The 24,210-nt window shown below is 38.2% G+C and overlaps 1 protein-coding gene across 4 annotated transcripts in view; it reads left to right on the top strand.

Annotated features, from left to right (window-relative positions):
• Nucleotides 1-21,876, top strand: part of GPHN (gephyrin) — a 478,645-nt gene extending 456,769 nt beyond the window's left edge. For all 4 annotated transcript variants that reach the window (XM_037031472.1, XM_037031470.1, XM_037031473.1 and 1 more), the window contains 5 exons: nucleotides 3,523-3,596; nucleotides 7,693-7,757; nucleotides 10,520-10,623; nucleotides 18,916-19,012; nucleotides 20,887-21,876. In XM_037031472.1, coding sequence (XP_036887367.1) covers nucleotides 3,523-3,596; nucleotides 7,693-7,757; nucleotides 10,520-10,623; nucleotides 18,916-19,012; nucleotides 20,887-21,020 — 474 coding nt within the window. In that variant the 3' untranslated portion in view covers nucleotides 21,021-21,876. The remainder of the gene's footprint in view (nucleotides 1-3,522; nucleotides 3,597-7,692; nucleotides 7,758-10,519; nucleotides 10,624-18,915; nucleotides 19,013-20,886) is intronic.
• The last annotated feature ends 2,334 nt before the right edge of the window (nucleotides 21,877-24,210 follow it).

Genomic DNA, 24,210 nt, shown 5'->3' with positions numbered 1-24,210 from the left:
TTCAAATAAGTTAAAGCCAACCAAGCATTCCTAGAGCCGTCATATGGAAAAAAACTAAATGAGCTTTTTGGTCAGCCCACTACTAACTCCTAAGCCAGGGAGACAGGGGAGGTATAATGGTACAGGGAGCCAAGAAGCCAAGGATAAAAGAATATCTAATAAATTAATAAAGTAAACAGAATTTTTCACTTTCATGGAGGTACAGAGCCTGCCATGCAGGCGGGGCCTTGGCAAGTCCTCATTTTAAACCCTTGAGGATTGTGCTCTAGGAATAGGGGCAAACTTTCAAAAAGACTAAAATCCTCCCTCAAATTACCTGGGTCTCTGATTATGCCAAGGTGATCTTAGTTTACCTTAACTAACTGCCAGAGAAAATTAAACCCTTTCTGGAGGAATGTGTCATCATCCAGAGCCTCTTCAGTTCTTTTCCATATGCAATGTTTGGACTTCAGTTTTTTAAATTACCAGCCAAAATGACCAACAACTAAGGAAGAAGAAGAACATAGAAAACCCTAAAAAAACATGGTCTTTGAAACACTGCAATTAATGTTTAATAAAAAGAAATGATAAAGTGAAGAATTTCAGTAGAAAACTAGAATCTACTCATAAAAGTTAAATGAAAGTTTTAGAAAACAGATGAAAGAAACATAAAAGACATATGGGATATGGAGAAAGGTCTAACATATGTGCAGTTGGAGTCCCAGAAGGAAAGGAGAGTAGGTAGAAGCAATATTTAGGAGATATTGGCAGAGTTTTCCAAAACCAATAAAAGCTATCAAGTCAGGAATTCAAGGAGCTCTGCTAATCTCAAGTAGGATACATATGAAGAAACCATACTTAAGTAATTATACCAAAACTACTGAAAGCCAAGGACAAAGAGAAAATCTTAACAAAGGGAACATTTCCTTCTAATGACCAACAATAAAACTAGCAGAAATGATTTAAACGGAAAGGATAGAACTCAGAAAACACTGGAACGGCATTTGTAAAGTGCTGAAGGAAATAACTGCCTGTGTGGAACTGTGTATCCAGCAAAAATTTCCTTCAAAAATTAAGATAAAAACATTTTTAGTCAAACAAACACTGAGCAGACCTGCAGACTTTCTGCCTAAAAGTGAGTTTTTTAGGCAGAAAGATTATGGAAGCATGGAAATTCAGAAAGGACTCTAGAGTCCATTTCTATGTAGATAAATATAAATGAGTATTGACTGTATAAAATAATAATGCCTTGTGAGGTTTTAAATATAAAACATAAATATAGAGTGTATATCATCTGTATAGTATATATAGAGAAGTTATATATAATATTTAAAGTGTACCACAAAATGAATTTGTGGTACATTGTAGCACAAAAGCAGAGAGGAATAAGTGGAGTTAACATGTTTTAAATTTCTTGTGTTGTCTGGGAAGTGATAAAAATACCAAATTATGGTAGACTGTGATAAATCAAGAATACATATTATAATCTCTAAAATTATAATAAAAGATTGTCTAACTAACAAGCTAATAGAAGAAAAAGAAATTAAAATTTAAAAAAAATGGTGAATCCAAAAGAAGGAATGAAAGAAGAGAAGGAAATAAAAACAAAAGTGACAGATTGGAAAAAAATAGTAGGGAGATTGTTTTAAGCCCAAATATAGTAGTACTTAGATTAAATGTAAGTGGACTAAATCCTTCGATTAAAAATTGTTATTCTGCATTTAAATAAACAATGAATTGTATGATACTTATAAACACACCTTTAATTTAAGAACACAGCTAATTGAAAGTAAAAGATTAGGAAAAATACAATGAAAGGTAGTTGATGTGGCTATATCAATATCAGAAAAAAGGGAGATAAAAAAGATTATTATATGTGAGGAGGGACATTCATATATGTACATTGATCAGTCCATCAGGAAAATATAACATTTCTAAATTTATTGCATCTAATAAGATAGCCTCAAAAAAAATAAATGATCTATCATCCAGCCCAGAAATTGAGAGGAGGCTGAGATGACCGAGACTCGGATAAGGGTGGGGTGGAGGAAGGAGAATGGTACAAAAAAGTATTCCAGACAGAAGGAAGAATATTTTCAAAAGCTGGAGGCAAGAAAGCTTTCAAAACTGAAAACTGTGTAGTCTTGCTAGGAGGGAAAGAGGAGGGTAGATTGAGATGGAGGAATGGGCCTGGGTGGGAAGAGGATTGCCTGATGAGAGCAAAGATTGGTGAATGAGAGCTAGGAAATACAAGAACGACAGATGGTATTTAAACAATGAGGCTTCTCCCTGGAAACCAGGAAGTTCTTTTTTGTTGTTGCTCTGTTAGAGTTGTCCCGATTTTCCCCATTGCTCTCCCCTGCTCTGCCTACTCCCCCAACCACCCCCCACCCCCTCTCCCACAGTCAGTTTCCACCCTGTTGTCCCATGTCCATGGGTCCTTTATACTTGTTCTTGAACTAACTGGAAGGATTACGTGGTGACGTGATGCCTCTTGCTACTGTGGGGGGCAGGGCACGAATGGGGGAGGGCAGCACTGCTGGTAGAGAGATCTGTTTCATGCTCCAGGTGAGATGTTGGCTGAAGCTGTGCAGATGGAGAGGAGGGAACTAATTTTAAAAATACAGTGACCCATAGCTTGTGAAATACTTAAAATTTTACTAGATTACTAGACTCACCCTTGGATTATTGAACAAGAAATTCAACAACAGATCAGGAGGTTGAGAAGTTTTAAGGACTGCAGCTTTTTTTTCTTTCTACCTGCAGAACAAACTGCAAGACAGTGTTGCCTTCATTTCCAAAGATCGGGTTCTGTCAGTTAACTTTGGGTTGGCCGTAACCTTAGATTAGTTTGTTTCCATTAGCAATTGCGCTAACAGTTAAACTCCCTCTGCTTTCTCTTTAAAGCACCATTTTAATTTTCATTTTTGTTGGTTTAATTAGAATTGACCATCTGTAGGTAACATCCAACTTTCCTGAAGGAATGTACATTATTTTAAATCCATTAAGCGGATTAGTATAAGATGCATACAGGTCACTTCCCTCCCAGGCACAACTTCTTAAGCCATATTTGTTAACATCCTTTCTCTGGCAGAAAATTCTGTCTTGAAAGATAGAGGTGGAAGAGGGTATAAGGAGAATAAATGGTAATGGAAAAAATACAATAAAAATTCTTTGTGAGAAAGAAAAAGAGACAATAACATATCAAGTAATTCTTTGCACGTTAATGTACTTACTTGGTTTATTATCTAAGTCTCCTACTAGGATGTACTTTTTATGAAGACAGGAACATTGTCTCTTGTTCAAGGCTATATGCCCTGTACCTAGATTGGTACTCAGCATACAAGTGCTCAATAAATATATGTTGAATGAATCAATGAAGGACTGAGGAATGAAGGAATATTTGTCTTAAGCAAGTCAACTTCACTAAAATAAGATGGCTTTTTATTTTAATCTTATAAATTCATTGTATCTTCATTTAAAGTTTTGAAAGTCTGGTATTGGAATGTGTCTAAAAGTAAAGCGATCCTTTTATATTTGCAGGACTATCTCAAGCAGGTGCTGGACATCGATCTTCATGCACAGATCCATTTTGGCAGAGTTTTTATGAAACCAGGGTATGAAAATAATCTTATTATCTCATATATGGGGTTGGTTTGGCTTGCTTTGACTAACAAAGCTTTAAATGCTTTCTTTTTATATATGCTATTATGGATTATATATTCTAATAAAAGAAATATTATACTATTAAAATTCTTTGAACAGGTGTAGCTCCTATCTGAAATGGGAATTCATCTTCCTTATGAATCACTGAGTTTGCTATAAACTGTTTTCTCTTTAATTCCCATGTCTGTTGCTCTCTTTCCCTTTTTCTCCCTCTCCATAGTGATTCTTTGTCTCTCTTTAAAAACTCTTTTAATATGAAAAAACTCAAACATATACAAAAGTAGGGAGTACAGTGAACCTCCCATGAGCCCATCCCCCAGCTTCTGCAACTATCAGCCTCATCCCTCACCTTTTTGGGAGGAACAGAGGGCCAGATTATTTTAAAGCAAATTCTAGACATTTCATTTTCATACACATCTCAAATAATAACAGCAGTGTTTTCCTGTGTAATCACAATGGTATTACCTCACCGAACAAAATAAATAAGAATACCTTAATATCTAATACCCCAATCATACTCAGAATTCTCCTGTGTGTCAGGAAAAAGAATGCCTTCTCATAATTGTTTTGTTTGAATTAGAATTCAAGTTGGTTCACTCATGCTATTTGGCTGTTAAAGCATATTTACTGCCCCTCCTTTTTTTGTCCGGCAACTTGGTGAGGAAACCGAAGCATTTGTCCTAAACAAATGGGTTTAGCTGACGGTCTCCTTGTGGCCGTGTTTCATTTGTTCCGCTCTCCCCAGGATATTCTATAGATGGGAAATTGGGTCTAAAGCCTCGATGAGATTCGGATTCAACTTTTTTTCCTTTTCGTGAGCACTTCCTAAGCAGGATTTCATACTGCTTCTTACTGCCTCCCAGGAGGAAAGAAAAATAACCACATACCAAGATCTTGCACATATCCTAAAAACTAATAACTCTTTAAGGAGTGACTGGTAGAGGTTCTGTAATCAATTATAAATCCACAAAGAGTGCCAGACACTAGTGTTGATGACATCTTGGTGGCCATGTCTTCAAGCAACAGTCTGGCTATTCAGACCACTCCCGTTCCCTATTCAAAGGCTCGGTGCGTGGGTGGGCTTTCCAGCACACCTTCATGCTATCAGGGACAGCCGTAGTGATGCTTCAGTTCAGAAATATACTCTGGTGGGTGCTCATATGGACCCCGAGAGAGGAGAGGCCAGACTCACAGGTCGTTGTGAGCTGGGGGAACTATTAGCACATTCCAGAAGCCTATCTTTAGTGTCAAGCGAGCCCTCATAGACCTCCCTGGCTTGTTGCTTACTCATGTCGTTCTGGGATAGAGGTCAGGCTTTACCTCCATGATTTTGCCATGAAAGTATGAGGTCAAGATTATCCCTAAAGCTTTCTTCACAACTTGGCAGACTTTAGAATTCTTGGCATTTTATTTCTGTAGTTGCCCCAATATGGCTGCCACTGACAATGTTCTTTTATTGTTGAAGTTATCAGATTTGGATCATTCTTATTAAGAATATTTTGTCTTAAGCAAATACTGCTATGGTATGAGTACACAGGCCTTTTTTATTTTCCTGTCTCTATGAGCAGTACTAATTTGATAGACTACAGAGGACATCCCAAAAGCATGTCAATGTGCTTCTAACTAATCCCTAAAGTTACATCGATTATTCCCTTTGCAATGAGACAGAAGCTGAGACTACTTGCCCTCACTGCTATAAGAGAATTATTTGTGTGATAGATTTAGTTTCAATTAATCTCAGCACCTATGATGTATAAGTTTGGTACTCTTTATTTTCAGTCTTCGGTTTATCATTTGCCTCAACTTTAGGAGTTCATCAGATCCTAATGCTTATTCTACTCACTTAGTCATAGCCCTCTGTGACTATAGTCACTATAGAAATTCTGTTGTAGTCGTATCTCAACAGAATTGAACAATAAGTGCTGAGTTCCAAGGAAATGGCTTCCCAGAGCTGAGAAAAAAACAGCTTTGCAGTCTAGCAATAGGACACTTGTAATAGTAATGCATGAAAACAGAGTGTTTTCTTGTAGTGCAATCTTTTCTAAGTGAGTGCCTTTAGGGAAATCACAGAACCTGTCTGCAAGGTGCGGAAGATGATTTAAACTGTCCCTAAGTACAGTAGAAGGAAATTGTTAGACATTCCCCCCCCACTCTTATTATGTGTGTTAGTTTGCTATAATAAAGTGGCTTGGAAGTTTTAATGGGCTTCCTTTACTCGGCCAGAATTATATACTTGTCTAAAGATAAGATTTGAAAAGTAATTGCTGCTTTAGTAGAATAAGAACAAATGTAAAAGCTGAAGAACAATTGAGCCTCGCTCTTCCCACATACAGTGCATTCAGAATGTAATTAACTTCTTTCATTTTCGACACAGAGATACTAAAAAAAAAAAAAGCCGCCTCTGGAATATTGTCAACCTGATCTACCAATCATGGTTTTTATGGGTCATCTGCAGTGCACAAAGCTGTTTTCGAGCATGTACCTTGGAAATTATTTTCATCACACAGTAACAATCATTGCCAAGTAACCTATACGTAAATCAATATGACAGTCTAATCTCATTTTTCTAGATACAGCGAAAAATCAAAAAGTAAGCAAAAAAGCCCTCAGAGTAGCCAAAAATAGATGTCACTAAGTCCATACACAGCATGCCCTGCAAGAGGAGAGAGCCTCATCAAAGTAGGAGCCACACACTTAGACAAACCTTGGTTCAAATCCTTGTTCCTGACTTAGTTGCTAAGTGAGTTGAGGCAAATTGCTTAATCTCTCTGAGTCCTAATTTCCTCATCTATAAAATGGGATGAATAATTCCATTTAATTTTCAAGCAGTCTCATGAGGTGACAGTATCCCACAATTGTCACCTCGCGAGATTGCTTGAACATTAAATGAAATAATGGGTGTCATGCATAGATTTTCTTTTAAAAGGGTGACTTTTATGATTGCTGTTAGTATTATTATTGCAACAGTATAACTATTATTACTACTGTCTGGTTCCCAAACCTAAATCAAGCTTTAGGAGTTGAGAGGATAGCAGTCCAGCATTAAGGGGAGCCACAGAAAAAATACTGGTGAAAAAAAAAGTCAGAAACAGCAACTGTGGAAACAGCAGTTTCTGGTGTGGGGTTAGGGTTTTTAAGTGAAAAGGAGAGTAGGGTAAGCTCACAATGATGGCTATAAATCACCCAAAAAATTATTGCTAAAGATAATGAGTGACTGACCCATATTTGAATGACCAACCTGCAAAAATAGTAAAAATAAAAGTAATTTGGGTGCTTAAAAAGATAATTTTTCAACTAAATGGAAATTTCAACATTCCCTAAGGATTCTGTATCACTCGAGTTTCATTCATATAATGACAGTTGTAGCTGGAATTCTGTATAAAGGGTGATCAATAGAGAAAAAATCACTCTTCTTAACTGCTCACCTCCTCCGTGACTCTCACACTCACTCCTCTCCATACCCCTCCCGCTAAGGATTCCTGTTAGAATCTTGAGGAAGCATCATTTCAGAATTTTTTTTAATTGCTGTTGCTTTCATTCTGTTCTAGTCATGGTATTTTATCTGTTTTGACATTTCAAAACACTCCTTTCATAGGAGAGAGATTCGTATGTTCATTGCTAAGTACCGTTTTAAGGGGTTGAGAAATCCTCATATTGAGCAATAGGCAGTTATCCGATAGGCATGTATTGCTAAGTAGTCTCCTTATAATAAGAATGATTGTTTGGGATCTCCAGCAACAACAATGTGGACGCCATTAGCCAGGTGGGTGGAGAGCCCCTGGACCTGGGATACTCTTGCATGACACTGGCAGGAAGTGGGAAGTCAGCTACAGGAAACAAGGGCGTTTGGTTGCTTAGAAGCAGTAGATGCTAAAGACAAATTCATTTAAATGCTCTGGAAACACTGCGGGATATCAAGGTAGAAAGAATCCACAGAAAAGTATTTTTATATGATAAGCTTTCCGTGTGGAGCGCCCCACCACACCAGAGAACTGAATTTACTCGTCGTACTGCTTCGCAGCCACTAACGCCTCTTTTTTTCTCCAGACTGCCAACAACATTTGCAACTTTGGATATTGATGGTGTAAGAAAAATAATTTTTGCACTACCAGGTAAGAACAATTGAAATAGTTTATTTTGCCTTTTCTGATAAAAAAAAAAAAGACCAAAAATTTTTGGAATCTTAGGTGACCAGTAAGTATCCTGTCAGAGCACTTGATTTGGGTCTGAAAGACCCAGGCTCAAGTCCCAGCTTTCCTTACTTGGAAAAATCACTTAACCTCACTGAAGGTGTTTTCTTCATCTCTACAATGGGGCTGATATCGACTTCACAGGGTTGGTGTGAAAGTCAGATGAGGTAGTCTCTTTCAGAGCACATTCCAAGTGTGGGTTGTCCCTGGGTCTTTCTGGGGCACCTGCTTTTCCCTGTGGGCAAGTGGTCAAAGTTAGCAGTCTAACCACATCCCACAGCTCGAAGTAGCGCACTCAAGGGGCCAGAGGGCCTAGAGTCACCTATGCAAATGCCAGAACAAAAAGTAAGTCTCAGAATAGAGATATAAAGAAAAGAAAGCAGGCAGAAAAAAATGTAGAACTTTAGAATCATTTTTAAAGCTCTACATATAAGCATAAAAGAGATTAGATGTCTATCATATAGGAAATTTTAAGACAGAGGACATGCAAGTTAAGTAGTCTTCAAAATTTGCCTGAAGTATAGAACTCCTTAGGGCCTTTATGTACCCTTAGATAGTCTAAAAACAAGTACACAAGAAAACGTGAGCCTCCTTCCAGCTTTAATTTGCCTGGAAGACACTGCAGGCAAAGACACATCAGTGACAGGAATAAAAAAGACTGTTAGAGTGGAGGCCTCATTCACCATTACCAAGGAAGTATCGTTTATCTACCGAAGAAGTTTTTTAACTAATCTATATTCAAACTGACACTCTAATTTGAAATTCTCTCTGCTCAACCTGAATAAACCAAAAGAGGACAGCAACAGATTGCTCAGATTGTAGAAGCAGCCAAGAGGTTTTCTGTACAAGGATTTTAAAATTCAGAATTGTATTTCTGTTGTCCCAAGGGCCATGCATTTAAAGCCATTACTAATCTTGGTAAGTTTTAACGCAGTTTAAAAGTTTTGTGTATCTACCTGCTGTTTTTGTAACTTCTTAAAATTACTGTATAACACATGTTCACTATGGAAACATTAGAAATACTGGTAAGTGTTAAGAAATGTTATCCATAATCTACCTTTTTTTTTAAATAACCACTGTTTCCAATTTTCATATCCGTCTTTCCAGTCCTGTTTTTATAGAGTAATTGTATAAAGCAATAGCAATTACAGGAATTCTGTGATCATTGTTAAATGAACAGTAGCAGGAGTTCTGTTTTGTTTTGTTTTCAGAAAAATTTCCATCTATTTGTATTTCGAGGCAAGGGAAAAGCAATCGATTCTTACTAACAGTCTGCTGTTCTATTGGGCAACTCATTTTTCTGTTGAAATAATAAGTATCACTCATGACTTTTTACAACTTTAAAAATCTACTCTAAGAGCTAAGAGCTACTTTTGTAGGTAGAAGAAAATTAAAGGTATGGTTTTAGCTAATAATAGGCTAAACTCGCCATTGCCTTTTACTTTAACAATACAATTAACAGCACATAGCCAGGCCAAGGGAACCTCAAAATCTAATAGCCCATCATCTATCCCCAGTATATGCATATATATTCCATACAACTGTATAAAAGTATTAATAAAATTAGAATTTTAGAACCAGAAGGGATACTGATAATTATATAGTCCACTCATTTTGTGAATGAGTTCATTAAACTCAGAAAGGTTTGGAACTGAGTAGGGCCGCACAGCTTGGTTAGTTAACATGCCACACAAGAAACTAAATTGGTTATTCTCTAACCACTCATTTATTTCACAACCCACCTTCCCCCTCTTTAACGCACACATCACCCCCAGATTTCTTCTTAAAGAGGTGCGATTGAATGTCTCAATTTTTGTTTATAACTCTAAAAGAACTTGGTGTTTGTGTTAGTCTGCTGAGGCTGCCATAATAGAATATCCCAGACTGGATGACTGGATGAGGGATAACAGAAATTTATTTCCTCGCAGTTTCAGAAACGGGGCATCTGCAGGCCAGACGCAGGCAAGGTTAGTTTCTGTTGAGGTTTTTCTTCCTGGCTTATAGATGGCCACCCCCACTGGGCCCTCGTGTGGCCTTTCCTCTGTGCACGTACGTACACTCCTGATCTTTCTCTTTTCATATGGACACTGGTTCTGTTGAATTAGGGCCTCACCCTGATGACCTCATTTGATTTTCATACCCCTCTAAAGGTTCCATCTCCAAATAAAGTCACATTGAGGTGTTAAGACATCAAAAAATGAAAGGAAGGAAAAACAATGCAATTCAATCCATGTAGTATTTATCTTCAAGTCCTTCACATTTTAAACCACTCAGTTTTATTTTTTTAATTTAAAGAAATGTCTGGATAGAAGGGATTGTGGATAAATTTCTTTATGCTTATCCTACATTCTAATTTTTTGTACTGAGCATGTATTACTATGGAAATTTTAAAAATACCAAGTAGAAACAGCTTTAAACTTACCAATTAGTAATGGCTTTCAATGTATAGCTCCAGAAAAGTAGAAATAAATAGTATTAAACGGCTTCGAAACATCAGAAGTTTCACTGCTAAACCCAAAAGTCTGCACCCTCTGTGGCGTTTGGTTGGCTGCAGTTCTGTTCTGACATCCTTTGGGCTTAAGGTGATTCTTCACTCCTCTGTGATACCTGAAGGTATAGACGGTCATAAGTACTTGGCAGTTTTTTATGTGTATACTGTAAATAACTGCTTGGTTGACTTCCAGGGAATCCTGTGTCAGCCGTGGTCACCTGCAATCTCTTTGTCGTGCCTGCACTGAGAAAGATGCAGGGCATCTTGGATCCTCGGCCAACCATCATCAAAGCCAGGGTAACGTTTTCTAATGACCGGGAACTGAAATTAAAGCCTAATAACATACAAGGATATGATCTAGATCCAGAAATATCTAGAATCTTATATTAGTTTTGAAAATAGAGAGGAAAGGGTCTCTTTTATTCCCTGCCCAAATTACTCCATGAGTCTAACGTGAATGATTTTCTTCAGCACGAGGTCTGGATGGGAGTGGAGATGTAATGACAAAACCGTCCACAGCCGTGGCGGGCACGGACCTAACACTGAACCTGAGTGGGAGGAGGGACGAGAACTCTCCCTCCCCTGTGTAACTCACCGAGGACGGCAGTTTACCCACCGACTTTTTCTGTAACCTCACTGATAAATTTTAAGAAAAAGACAAAGGACTAAAAAGAGACTCTAGTGAATCCGATGGAAAGGGGCCATTTTGTTTGGAAGAGGACTGCTCAGGCTGAGGAATTACACACACAATAAAAGTTACCTGGAAATTGGAGTCCCCTTCTCTACCACCACTAACCTCGACTTGATTTACTATAGTACTACTAATTAGATAACACACACTGCATAACAATGAACAATTTTATTGGAAATATAAACTAAAATACCACACCATGACTTTTTTAAGCTTTATTGAGATATAATTTATATACAAAAATTGTACATATTTAATATACATTTTCATGTGTTTGGACACGTGCATACACCCATGATATCATCACCACCATCAGGTACTGAAAATATCTAGCACCTCCCAAATTTCCTTGTGTTCTTACTGGTCTGGTTTGTTTGTTTATTTCATGGTAAGAACATTTAACATGAGAACTGTCCTTTACATTTTAAAGTGCACAGTATCACATTACTAACTATATGTTATACAGCAAGTCTCTAGAGCTCATTCACCTTGTACAATAGAAACTTTATATCCATTGAGCAAAAATTTCCCATTTCCTTCTGCCCTTAGGCCCTAGTAACTAACATTCTACTCTCTGCTTCTATGAGGTTGACTATTTTAGATACCACATAGAAGCAGAATCATACAGCACTTGTCTTTTAGTGACTAACTTATTTCACGTAGAATAATGTACTCTAGGTTTATGCAGGTTGCCAAAAAGGGCAGGCCTCCTTTTTTTAAGCTGAATAATGTTTCATTGTATGTGTGCACCACATCTTCCTAGTCCTTTCCTCTGTTGAGTACATCCGGGTTATCGTGAATAATGCTGCAGTGAACATGGGGATACAGATACCTCTTTCATTTTAGCTTTTTTGGACATATACCCAGAAGTGGAATTGCTGGGTCATACAATAGCACTACTTTTTTTTTTTTTTGAAGGGGCTTTATGCTGCTTTCCATAGTGATTGTACCATTCTACATTCTTACTAACAGTTTGTAAGAGTTCCAGTTTCTCCACATCCCCGTCATTACTTATTGTCTTTTGGTTTATTTGTTTTAATAATAGCTATCCTAACAGATTTGAGGTGATATTTAATTATACAATTGACCTGAATTTTTCTGTTGATTAGTGATATTGAGCACCTTTTCATACATGTGGTGGCCATTTGTATATCTTTTTTGGAGAAATGTCTACTAAAGTCCTTTGCTCATTTTTTAAAGAGTTTATTTATTCATTTTTAGAGAGAGGGGAAGGGAAGGAGAAAGAGAAGGAGAGAAACATCAATGTGTGGTTGCCTCTTGTGCATCTTCGACTGGAGACCTGGCCTGCAACCCAGGCATGTGCCCTGCCTGGGAATCAAACCAGTAATGCTTTGGTTCACAGGCACATGCTCAAGCCACTGAGCTACACCAGCCAGGGCTGAAGTCCTTTGCCCATTTCTAATCAAATTATTTGGGTTTTCCTATTGGGTTTTAAGAGATTCTTATGTATTGGGGATATTAACTGCTTATCAGATGGATGGTTTACAAATATTTTCTCCCATTTCATAGGTTGCCTTTCCACTCTGTTGATTATTTCCTCGGCTATGCCGAAGTTTTTAAATTTGACGTAGTCACACTTGGTGACTTTTGGATTTGTTGCCTGCACTTTTGGTGTCAAATCCAAGAAGTTATTCCTAAGACCAATGTCAAGAAAATTTTCTCCCATGTTTCCTTTGGGGAGTTTCATAGTTTTAGGTCTTACATTTAAATCTTTAATCCATTTTGAGTTGATTTTTGTGCATTGTATAAGAGTTTAATTTTTTTCTTTTAAATGTAAATATATAGTCCTCCCAGCACCCAAACCATTACTTTTCAAGAGCTCTTAGTAAATTCAGATATGATAGAATGGTATGATTGGTTCACAGGAAGAATATATAATATAAAAGAGTAAAAGTAAATGTTAAAAACATTACTCTGAGAATATATAGGACAAAAAAACATTAAGAAAGTCTAAGCTTCAGATGTTTTAATATTGCCCTCCTAAATATTGAAGTTTGTAGACTAGTATATACAAGAGATATTCTCCTTAAAATTTCAGTAAAAGTTCAGTTAGGCATTTCTGAAACCAAACTTTCTTCAGTGTTTTTCAATAATCACAGTGGTCATCTTATTTTAAATTAAGTGGAAAAGAAGATAAAAAGCCATTACTGATTCCAACCAAATCAGAAGGTCAGAGCCATGAAACTTAGGTTTAATCACTTAAATCAGCAATTCTGAATTTTTCCACTGTTTCTATATTTGCTGAATTTAGGAAATAAGGAAAACCCGTACTGTTATAAGACAAAGGAAGAGGACTTCTCTTTCACTTTGCAAAGCTACTATGAATCTTACTTATTTCTCATTTCTGACATCCACCATCTCTTCTTTAAAACTGACATTGTGGCAGTGATTTGTTCTGACAACATAGTGCCCTGTAATCAAAGTGAAGCTTAGTGCATTCATTGTTCACGATGCTGCTCATTCCTGTCCGCCCATGCAATTGAGAACTGGCCTAAGAATCAGACAGACCCCTTTCTCCCACAGAGCAGTGTCACTGGGGCTCAGAATGAGTCATCAGTATACTCGGCTGCTTGCCTCTCTTGTTTTAACATCCCAAATCACCCCACATCTTTAATAACTTAGCAGCCACTCTAAAACATAATCCTGTTCACTTACTCGAAACATGGTCTCTACTTTCTGACCATCCGAGATGCAACTTACGTGCACCTCTTATTACTGTTCTCCAAAACTTTTGCCAGTCACAGCCTCTCCCAATTCCTGCTGCTTTGGGGAGGTGGGGTGGATATTAACTGCGGGCGTCAGGAACTCCCACTGCTGGACAGGGATGTAGCTGTCCTACGGGTAGGGCGATGCTGTGCTGTGTTAAAAGGTCGGCACAAAAAATGCCACCCTTTTATGTCAACACATTCTGAAGAGTATCAGTTTGGAATAAACATTTTCCCTGTTTCTTTGGTCAGGTATGGTTGAGGTTGAAATACTTCTGATTTTTAACAGGCAATCAGAAACATAATCCTAGCAATTCATCCAGTAGAATTGTTGACCTAATGTTTCCACAAAAGGACACCCTATCACGTATTTCCTTATTATCCCATCAAAGCACCAACCCTGTCCCTCGTTCTCAACTTTTTTTTACTAGGAACAAACCTGAGGTAACTCCTATTAATATCAACAGCTCACCTCATTGCAAGCATTGAATAAGAGAAGGAAAAGGGAGAATACTTTCATCTCCCATGGGACCAGGGCAGCATGTCCTAGGAGAGTACAAGCATGTTGGAACCTCACCTGACAATTCTAATTTGTCTGCCTTCCCTCTTCTCTTGAATATTAGTGTCCAGCATGCTATAAGAACTTAATTAATGCTTTCTGACTAATGCCATAAGCAATAAAATGCAAAACATTTCAACAAAATGTTTATATTGTTCAAAAATTGCTAAGGTGTTTGCAATTGTCAAGAGAAATCTAACTGTTCATTGTGACAAAACTGGTCATTGATCATCAAAAGATATTACTAAATGCCAGTTATATGAGTATATTGTAGCCTGTGGATCAAAAACAGATACTGAAAATGATAGAACGGTCCATGATTTATAAGAAACATATAAATCAGTTTTACCTTATTATTAGGAAATGAAAAAGGTACCTAGGTTATAGAAATTTTGGCAAAAATGAATTTGAAACTGATCCATACCTGCATGTGCAAGGATTTTAAAGTTACATGACAAATTTTAGTCAGATGACTTACGGGGTGAAAATCTCAAGGTCCTCTCTGATAGACTGATGGAGTTAGTGCCTCATGACTTCTATAGCACTTATCAAAAAATGTAATGTAAAACTCCTTTAACCACTCTTTGGAAGCTTTGGCCAAGTAGAGGCCAAGCCCCCAGTACCCCCCAGCTCCTCGAGAATGTCATCTTTGACCTTCACCCAAATGGAATCCCCTTTGGTCATTTGTTTCCTCACAAACTTTCTTCTCCAACCTCTGCACCTCTTAGTCCCAACCTGTTCCCCCAAATCTTTTAGAGCTTTTACCTTCTCATTACCGCCATCAAACCCTCCAAAGACAATCAGGTCTTCTGCAACTGTCTAATTGTCATCTTCTCTTCACTACGTCGCCTCCCACCATCACTTGCTTTATTTCTGTAGTTCTAACTACCTTTAATTCTGCATTGCAACTCACACACACATCCTTTTTAAGTCCCAGAACTGCTCCATTTCAAAAATCACCAACTCTGACCCTTGGCTGGTGTGACTCAGTGGGTTGAGTGTTGGCCTGCGAACCAAAAGGTCGCTGATTCGATTCCCAATTAGGGCACATGCCTGAGTAGCAGTCCAGGTCCCCAGTAGAAGGTGTGCAAGAAACAACCCCACATTGATATTTTTCTCCCTCTCTTTCTCCCTCCCTTCCCCTCTCTCTAAAAATAAACAAATAAAACCTTTTAAAAAAATCACCATCTCTGATGTACAAATTAGCAACAACGGCAAGTTACCAATCAGTAGACACAAAAGCGTATGAACAACCCTATAACCCTCACACTTTTCCCTGGTTCCAAAGCCCCTCTGGCTTCCCCACTTTCCCATCCAATCGAAATCCTGTGGCATATCACTTAACAGTTTTCCAGCACCTTCAACTTATTTTTGCTTCTTCCCTCCACTACAACCCACTCTAAGTATCTACAAACTTCTTTGCCCTTCACTTTTATTCCAGGCCACTAAGCACAACTAACGAAGAGTCAACAGCTGTTCAAGTTAATATTTTCCGTTCACAAATCTCAGCAGGGGCCAAAATTTTCTTTGTTGATTCGTATGCATCCCACAGATGAGCTGCTGCATTCCTTACTGGTCTTACCGCACTTCACCATCCCCCTAAAGCCCCTCCACCGTCCCCATCCCCTGAGTTTTGTAGCCAAATGAGCCCTGGTTTGAATGATGGCTCCAACATTTACTAGATTATAAACCTTGGCATATTTCATTGTTTCCGTTCTACTAATCTTGCTTCCTCTTAAATCTTTTTTGTCTAACTTTAATCCTAGCAGCATCACCAATTAATATTCTTCAGTGCTTCCCACGACCGCAGGGTTAAATGCAAACTGCTCAAGTGAGCGTGGAAGGCCTTCCATCCGCAGGCCTGTTTTCCTCTCCAGCTTCGTCTGCTTCCCATGCTGCACTGCGACCACACCAAACTAATTCCTGCTTCTTCCACAGTGGACATGAGAGCCCCTGTCTGTGCCTGTGTTTATTCTCCTTCCCAGAAGTTTCTCCCCTCACCACCACCATCTCCTTTCTCAGCCTAGGAAATTCCTTAGTCATAAGACTCAGGCATCACGTCTCCTGGAAGCCTTTCTCAGTGTCCCTAAGCAGGGTTGGTCATTTACTTCTTCATGCCCTTTTATACCTCATACACAGCTCTGTGATATTACTACACTGCATTTGCAATTAATTATTTACTCTGAGAATTCTTTGAGGTCACTTCTCTATAAGATGGGCAGGGGGAAAAGGAAGGATAAAATATATCCGCTTTTTTCATTAAAAATTCTGTTTTTAGAGCACATTTAGGTTTATAGCAAAATTACAGGAAGTACGGAGTTCCCATAGACCTCCTGTCCGCACACACACGCAGCGTCCCCTGCTATTGATATCCTGCACCAAAGCAGTACATTTATTATCACAGATAAACCTGTTTTGTCACCCAAAGTCCATAGTTTACCTTAGAGTTCATGTTGGTGTCCTATATTCTGTAGGTCTTGATTAACGTATAATTGCATGTATCTGTCATTATAGTATCATACAGCATAGTTTCACTCTCCTAAAAACCTTCTATGTTTTGCCTGTTCATCCCTCCCTCCCCACTAACCCTTGATCTCTTTACCGTCTCCCCAGTTTTGCCTTTCCCAGAATGTGATATAGTTGGAATCATATAGTATGTAGCCCTTGCACATTGGCTTCTTTCACTTAGTGATATACATTTGAGATTTCTTCATGTCTTTGAATGGCTCGGTAGCTCATTTCTTTTCATGCTGAATAATATGCCATTGTCTAGATGTAGCACCATTTATTTATCCATTCACTTACTAAAGGACATCTTGGTTGCTTCCAACTTCTGGCAGGTATGAAGGAAGCTGCTACAAACCTTAGTGTATAGGTTTAGACATAAGTGTTTTGTTCATTGGGTAAATACCAAGGGAACACAATTACTGGATTGTATGGTAAAAGTATATTTTATTTTATAAGGAAGTAGCAAACTGTTCTCCAGGGTGGCTACCATTTTTCACTGCTACCGGCAGTGACTAAGAGTTCCTGTTCCTCCACATTCTTCACAGGGTGTGGTGTGGCCAGTGCTTTGGATTTTGGTCTTTCTAGTAGGTGTGTAATGATATCTCACTGTTGTTTTAATTTGCAATTTCCTAATGACCTATGACGGTGAATACCTTTTCATATGCTTATCTACCTATATATATATATATATATATATATATATATATATATATATATATATACATACATACATACATATATACATACCTTCCTTGGTGAGAAATCTGTTCAGGTTCTTTTTCCCATTGTTTAATTGGGTGGTTCTTTTTTTAGTTGAGTTTTATTAATTCTCTGTATATTTTGGATCACAGGCCTTTATCTGAAAGGCCTTTTGCAAATATTTTTTTTCCATTCTGTGGCTTATCTTCTGAATTCTTTTGACCTTTTATTCCCAATTCTTTCCCTTAGACATTTATATATACAACATATCATATAATACACTAAATAATACAGTTTCATCCCTTGAATGACTACCATGTGCCAGGAAAATATGCCAAGGAAACAGTCCTAGCCCACAGCGCACTGCCCATTTTGAATGAATAGAAGTCATCAGAAGTGAAACACCAACCATTCGCAATGCTATTTCACCAGAAGTTGTGTTTATTCATGGTACATCATTCTTGTGAGCATTGAAGCTCATAGTGAATAGGTGCTTTCTTAAGCTCAAGTCTTGTTCTCATTAACATTGAGCTAATCTTTGGGCTATTGTCCATAATTATATATTGTATAAACTTGTTGAATGATTACCTTTTAGGCACCTGCTACTAACACATAATCACATTAACTTCTCAGATTTCAGTGTGAATTTAATAACAGATTTAAAAGACAATGGCTCCAGGTTAAAGGTTGATTGGCCATGTATGTCATGTATGTCTATGTCATGTATGTGACCTGAAGTTGCTATGATAGAAATGACTTTATCCTTGTTAGGAGAATATGAAAGATGTAATTTCATAGCAAAGACTCATTCAGAGGAATTCTTTTATTACCAGTGATAAGGCTAAACCAAAACTTTTAGTAGGGACTACTTTTAGTTGCCTTAATGAGCTTGTATATCAGTAGTGGGACATTAGGGAAGTATTCAAGAGAGAGAGAGAAAGTAGCTCTCCTGTTTACGTCAGGGACGGGTGTATGAATGGGTAGCTGAATAACACCTCAGTAAATACTTACTGGATATATAGATGGATGGACAGATAGATGGGCATACAGATAAATGGATATAGATCTTGGTTTTTTGTTTAGATTTGCTTACTTTATTTTCAGTGTTAAAATTTTTGAATTCATAGGTCAGAAGTACCTGTCCTCACAACCCATAGTATTACACATCAAAAATAGACATTATCTCTTTCGTCTGCCATTCCCACCGCTGTGAAAACCAGCTTCTTGGCTCTTTTCACCAGAGCAGCTCTGGACTTCCCGTGTTAAGAACATAAGGTGGCAGGGGTAGAAACAGACGTTCGCTGTTTTCCATGTCCACTGTATCCTTTGCACAACCTCCACCACCCTGTAGTTTTAAAAAATGGTCAAGCGATCAAATTCGTTTTATTTTCATTTTTGTTCTATAGTTATCATGTGATGTAAAACTGGATCCTCGCCCAGAATACCATCGGTGTATACTGACTTGGCATCACCAAGAACCACTGCCTTGGGCACAGAGTACAGGTTAGTCATTCACAACTGCAGGTATGTCTGTCTACCAGTCCTGCTGAAACACGCATTTATATAAGAGGTCTGTCCAAAAGGTATCCAGCCATGTAATATGAAAAATAGAAAACTGTACTTAAACAACAATTAAATAAATAAATAAATAAATTTCAAAAAAAGAAAAATAGAGATACTGAACAGGATACAGGATACAAGAAACACTGTACCTGGGACAATGACACTTTAATCCCCTTCAAAGTATGTATCTTGGGACTTCACAAAGTTCTCCCAATCACCATGAGCTGCCCTGTCCTATTTTCCTGAATCTCATCAATGATGTGAAATCTCTTCCCTTTCAAAGGTGATTTTAATTTTGGGAAAAGCCAGAAGTCATAGGGTGCCAAATCTTGGCTGTAGAGGGGCTGAGTCTCCTGAGAGATTTGATGTTTTGCCAAAAATCTCTGCATGTGACATGATGCATGAGCAGGCACATTATCTTGATGAAGCTGCCAATCACCAGTTGCCCATAGCTATGGCCTTCTGAATCATCTAAATAGTTTCCATGGAAGAATGTTTAAGCTTGACACATAAACTGATGCAGATTCATTGCTCTACTGGCTCAGGCATTTTGAATGGAACAGCCATACAATACACATGCTCAGTCAACAGTGTCTACCGCCCTCACTGACTAGTACAGTGAAGTCTTCATTGTTCATGCATGCGTGTCCCAGTCCATTCTCATTGGCTGCCAGGTTACATAGATGTCATGCAAACCATTCTTATTATATTAAGAGTGGCTGGACTTTTTCCAAATCGACCTTGTATATAACCTCTTCCTTTAGGTATCCCTAATTTGGAATTGTCATACACTGTCCTTTTTGAAAGATTAGATGGCTGAAGTTTTCCTATATGGTATAGCATAACAGGACAACAAGAATAAAATAATAATTAAAAAGATTTTGTTATTCTATGGAGCCAGGCTTTCTAGATAAGCATTTGAAATACAAATCTACAATTATAAAAGATTTTTATCTGTTTGTTCAACCAATAAGTTCTGAGTATAACTTTGTAGGAAAACAAGGGATTGTGGCTAAGCCACCCTGAAATGTGAGATCAAAGCCCAATTGTGTGATTCTCTGTAGCCACTAGTATACCCCTGATGTTGGTAAAATTTAAGGACTCAGAAATCAGTACTGATAATTTGGAGCGCTATAGTTACCTCCTCTAATCTTTAAGCTTTTATCCCCGACTTCTCTAGTCATATTTGACCTGACTTCTGTGTGATTTCAGTAAAACTATATTGTGGTTTAAACAAGCGCCCTCTCAAGTGTAGGTACCAACTAACACGTGACTAAGTGCATGGGCCTTACTGTCCCAGAGACTCTAATTCAAATTCGCCACCAAGTAGTTAGTAGGACCCTAAGTAAGTTACTTCAACTCTTTTTGAGTCCTGTGAGAATAAGAATTAAATAAGATGGTTACGTAACTTGCCTACCACCTTGTCTGCCACTTAGTAAATACTACGGAGGAAATGGTAGTTGCTGCTATTATCATCATTATTATCTTAAGAGGTTTTTAAAAGCCTCTATTTTCAGACACACAGAACATTTCAGCCTGAAGAGAGAAATTCTGTGGCATTTGCATAATGCTACAAAATTCTGGTTTTGTTCTTATAAGCAGTCATTTGTATTGTTATTTTTAGAGTTTAGTGGAAAGGTTGTAGGATACAATAGCAAGGCTACCTAAAAAAGTACTGGGAAGTCCGACCATCTCTCTTCCTCTCAGAGACCTGTGTTTCTGTTCGTGGGGTCTTACTTGGGAAAGCACAGCAAGGGCTCCAGATGTATCCCTGGTAATGCCGAGGCTGCTGTAATGAGCGTTTTTCTTTCTAGGTAATCAGATGAGCAGCCGTCTGATGAGCATGCGCAGTGCCAATGGACTGTTGATGCTACCTCCAAAGACAGAGCAGTACGTGGAGCTCCACAAGGGCGAGGTGGTGGACGTCATGGTCATCGGACGGCTATGATGGCCGCCGCGGGAGAAGCCTCGATGCATGCCCACATATCATTGACTGTACCCGGTAATATGCAACGGCACAGCTAGTTTTTCTGATTTGGATAAAAGTTGATCTGTATAGTCAACATCTTGAACTATATTTCAAAAGAATTTAAATACCTTTTAAAGAAAAAACATCTAAAAATAAATCTTAACAGACAACTCTATTCTGATTATATCAAAGCCGATTTTTCCTTTCTCGCAATCGCTTTGTGTGTTCAATGCTAGGTCTGATAGCAATAGCTTTTAGTAGACAGCAGTAGGTGCCTGCAGAACTTGTGTTTTTCTCATCTTTAAACAACTACTTATGCTCTTAAATCAAGGCTGTCTGCTTATTTATACTAGCGTAGGCAACACTTGGATTTCCCTTCTTAGTATGCTTCATAACCGCTTTACAGAGAGCTTTTGCTTGTTCTTTACCATGTACCTCGTGTTTATGTGCACGGTGCCGAAAGAAGAGTGACGGGGGCGGCCCGCCCCGCCGCCAGGAGAACCACCCCTCCCAGAGCTTCCGGGGCAGGTTCTCACCCCAGCAGCCTCATGGCACAGTCCTCTCGGGCAGTAACTGGATACCTTTTATTTGAACAAACAAACTGGGGGAAAAATGCTTCCTTAAGTGCTGACAGCCTTTTTAACCAATACATTTAAAATTGTACAGAACAAAAAATAAAATCAAAGACTGATCTTGTACAGATATTAGTGTTACCAGCATTCATGTGGAAATTAAGAGCAAAGAAAAAATAATGTTAAACAACTCTGTACTATAACATTTTCTGTAATGATACTGAAACTTAATGAATAAAAAAATCCTGATCATTATATAAAAATCCGTGGTGTTGGCCTTGTTATTAAAAAAGAGAATGTTATCATGCACTCTGGCAGGGTTCCGCCTGGAAAGAAGGCATATTTAAGATGACGTAGCAAACTCAAGTGACATAAAGGAGATTTCAAATGCAGTATGACTGTATTTCACTACAGTACCGTGCTCTGAAGAACCGTGAACACACAGATCAGAAAGCAGTAGAGAACCTGTGGATGGCCTGCTCTTTCCAGTCATAGCCGGAGAATCACGAACAAATTCAGAGGAAAGATAGTTCCTAATTTAGGAGGATAAAACTAAAATCCTATTTTAGATGCCATTAAAACAAATTTCAAACATCTATGAACCAGAAAAATCCAGACGGGTACCTAGAAATTTCTTGATCCTGCTAGAAAGGAAGTGAGAAGTGGGAGGACTCTGTGCTGATTGCAGAAAACGCAACCAGTGAAATACACTCTATCCCTAGGGCTCCTTTAGTAAAAATTCAGGAGCACTTTTCAAATGGCGATAGCCGGGGGCACTGACTCCGCTGGAGGGCACACCGAGTGGAGCGAAGGACAGATCCCGGACGCCTAGTGAACACGGCGCCAGGTGACGATGATGAATAAAGCCAAGTTGTCAACAACAAATATTTGATACTAATACCCAATATTTCCAAGGTTGAAAAATAAAATGTTCTGTTATTTTAATTTTTTTTTATATTTGCAGTTAAAGAAGATAAGGTTAGTTAGCAGAGATCAAATGAAAGGCCGTGAACAGTGCTTTACCCACATTCATTCAAAAATATTTATTGATCATCTAATATGTGTTTGGGTACAAGCTGTATCGTGCTACTGTGTGCAAAGATGAATAGAGAGAGTAGCTAACATTAAACTCCATCGAGGGAGATAATAAAAACATGTGCAAGTAACCATAATATTTGATATGTTTGATACTTGAAAATCCATAGTACAGTGTGTAGAATGTGATAAATTACAAAATTCAGATTTAAAGAGCTGGAAGAGTTCAATGGTAACCTTCTACAAGGTAAGATTTTCAGGGATAAGACGACATTCTAGTGGGCCTTGAAGTGTGCAGTTTTAAAGATGATGCAGGAAGAAGGACATTCCAGAAGTAGAGAATTATGGACCGTTAATAATTGTTTTTCTTACAAAATGTAAGCTCTATGAGCACAAGAATTTTTGTTTATTTTATTCACATATTATTCCCTAGTCCTTAGATTACCTGGCATATGTATCTAAATGTAGGCATCAGTAAATATTTATCCAGTGAAATACATGACATAGAGCTTACTATATGCCCAGCACTTTTCATTTGTTTAATTTTCACAACAACCCTGTAAGGATTATTATTTCTATATTACAGATGAAATGAAGGCACAGGAAGAAAAGTTAAGCAACTTGTCCATGGTCACACAGCTAGTTGGAGGAGCCAAGATTCAAACTCAGCAATCTGGCTTCAGAGTCCATACTCAAACTAAGCTATAGCAACAGAAAACGCAGAGAAGAGGTCAAGGCCGGTGTGAAATCTTAGTTTGGAGTGTTGGAGGGAAAAGTCCATGAGTGGAACGAAAGGAAGCGCATTCCTCGGAAGAGAAGAAAACAGGCAGAGCCGTGTTCCAAAAATCAAGGAGAGTTTCCAAAAAGAAAGAAAATTTTAAAAATGTAAAGAAATGTCAAGAAAGATGATGGTTCAGGAAGACTTACTGATTCAGACTTAATCATTCCTGAGCTACAAGAGGGCAATTTCAATAATGGGCTGAGGGCTAAAGCCAGATTGCAAAATAGAAACCATGAATATAAATGCTTTGGAACTTGTGCATAAGAAAGATAGACACAAGATGATAGTTTGAACTGATAACAAGATGGACGGAGCATTTTTGTTTGTGGGCTTTGAGAAAAAAAAACAGTAGTGGGCATATTAAAAATGCAAGAGTAAGTCCCCAGATGGAGAAAGAGGGGAAGGAGAGGCTGTATTTAAGGAACCTGGTGGTCCAATCAGCCTGAAGAAGAAAAGAAACATTTTTCCTTCCGAGTTAGAAAAGGGGAAAATGTGAACATATCTGTAATAGATACAAAGGAAATGTATTCACTTATTTTTAATATTTAGTTAGTCTTTAGAGAGAGAGGAAGGGAGGGAGAAAAACATCGTTGGGTTGCTGCTCATGCTCTCCCTGAGCAGGGACCGAACCCACAACCCAGGCACGTGCCCTGACTAGGAATCAAGCTGGTGACCTTTCACTTTGCAGGACAATGCCAACCATCTGAGCCACACCAGTCAGGCTATTTATTTATTTTGTAATTGAATTTATTGGGGTGACATCGGTTCATAAAACCCTACA

This window comes from Sturnira hondurensis, unplaced genomic scaffold (assembly GCF_014824575.4).
Source record: "Sturnira hondurensis isolate 20B ecotype Veracruz unplaced genomic scaffold, ASM1482457v3 Scaffold0021143, whole genome shotgun sequence".
Lineage (NCBI taxonomy): Eukaryota > Metazoa > Chordata > Mammalia > Chiroptera > Phyllostomidae > Sturnira > Sturnira hondurensis.
Note: the sequence above shows the minus strand (reverse complement) of the source record. Positions and strands in the feature narration are given on the sequence as shown.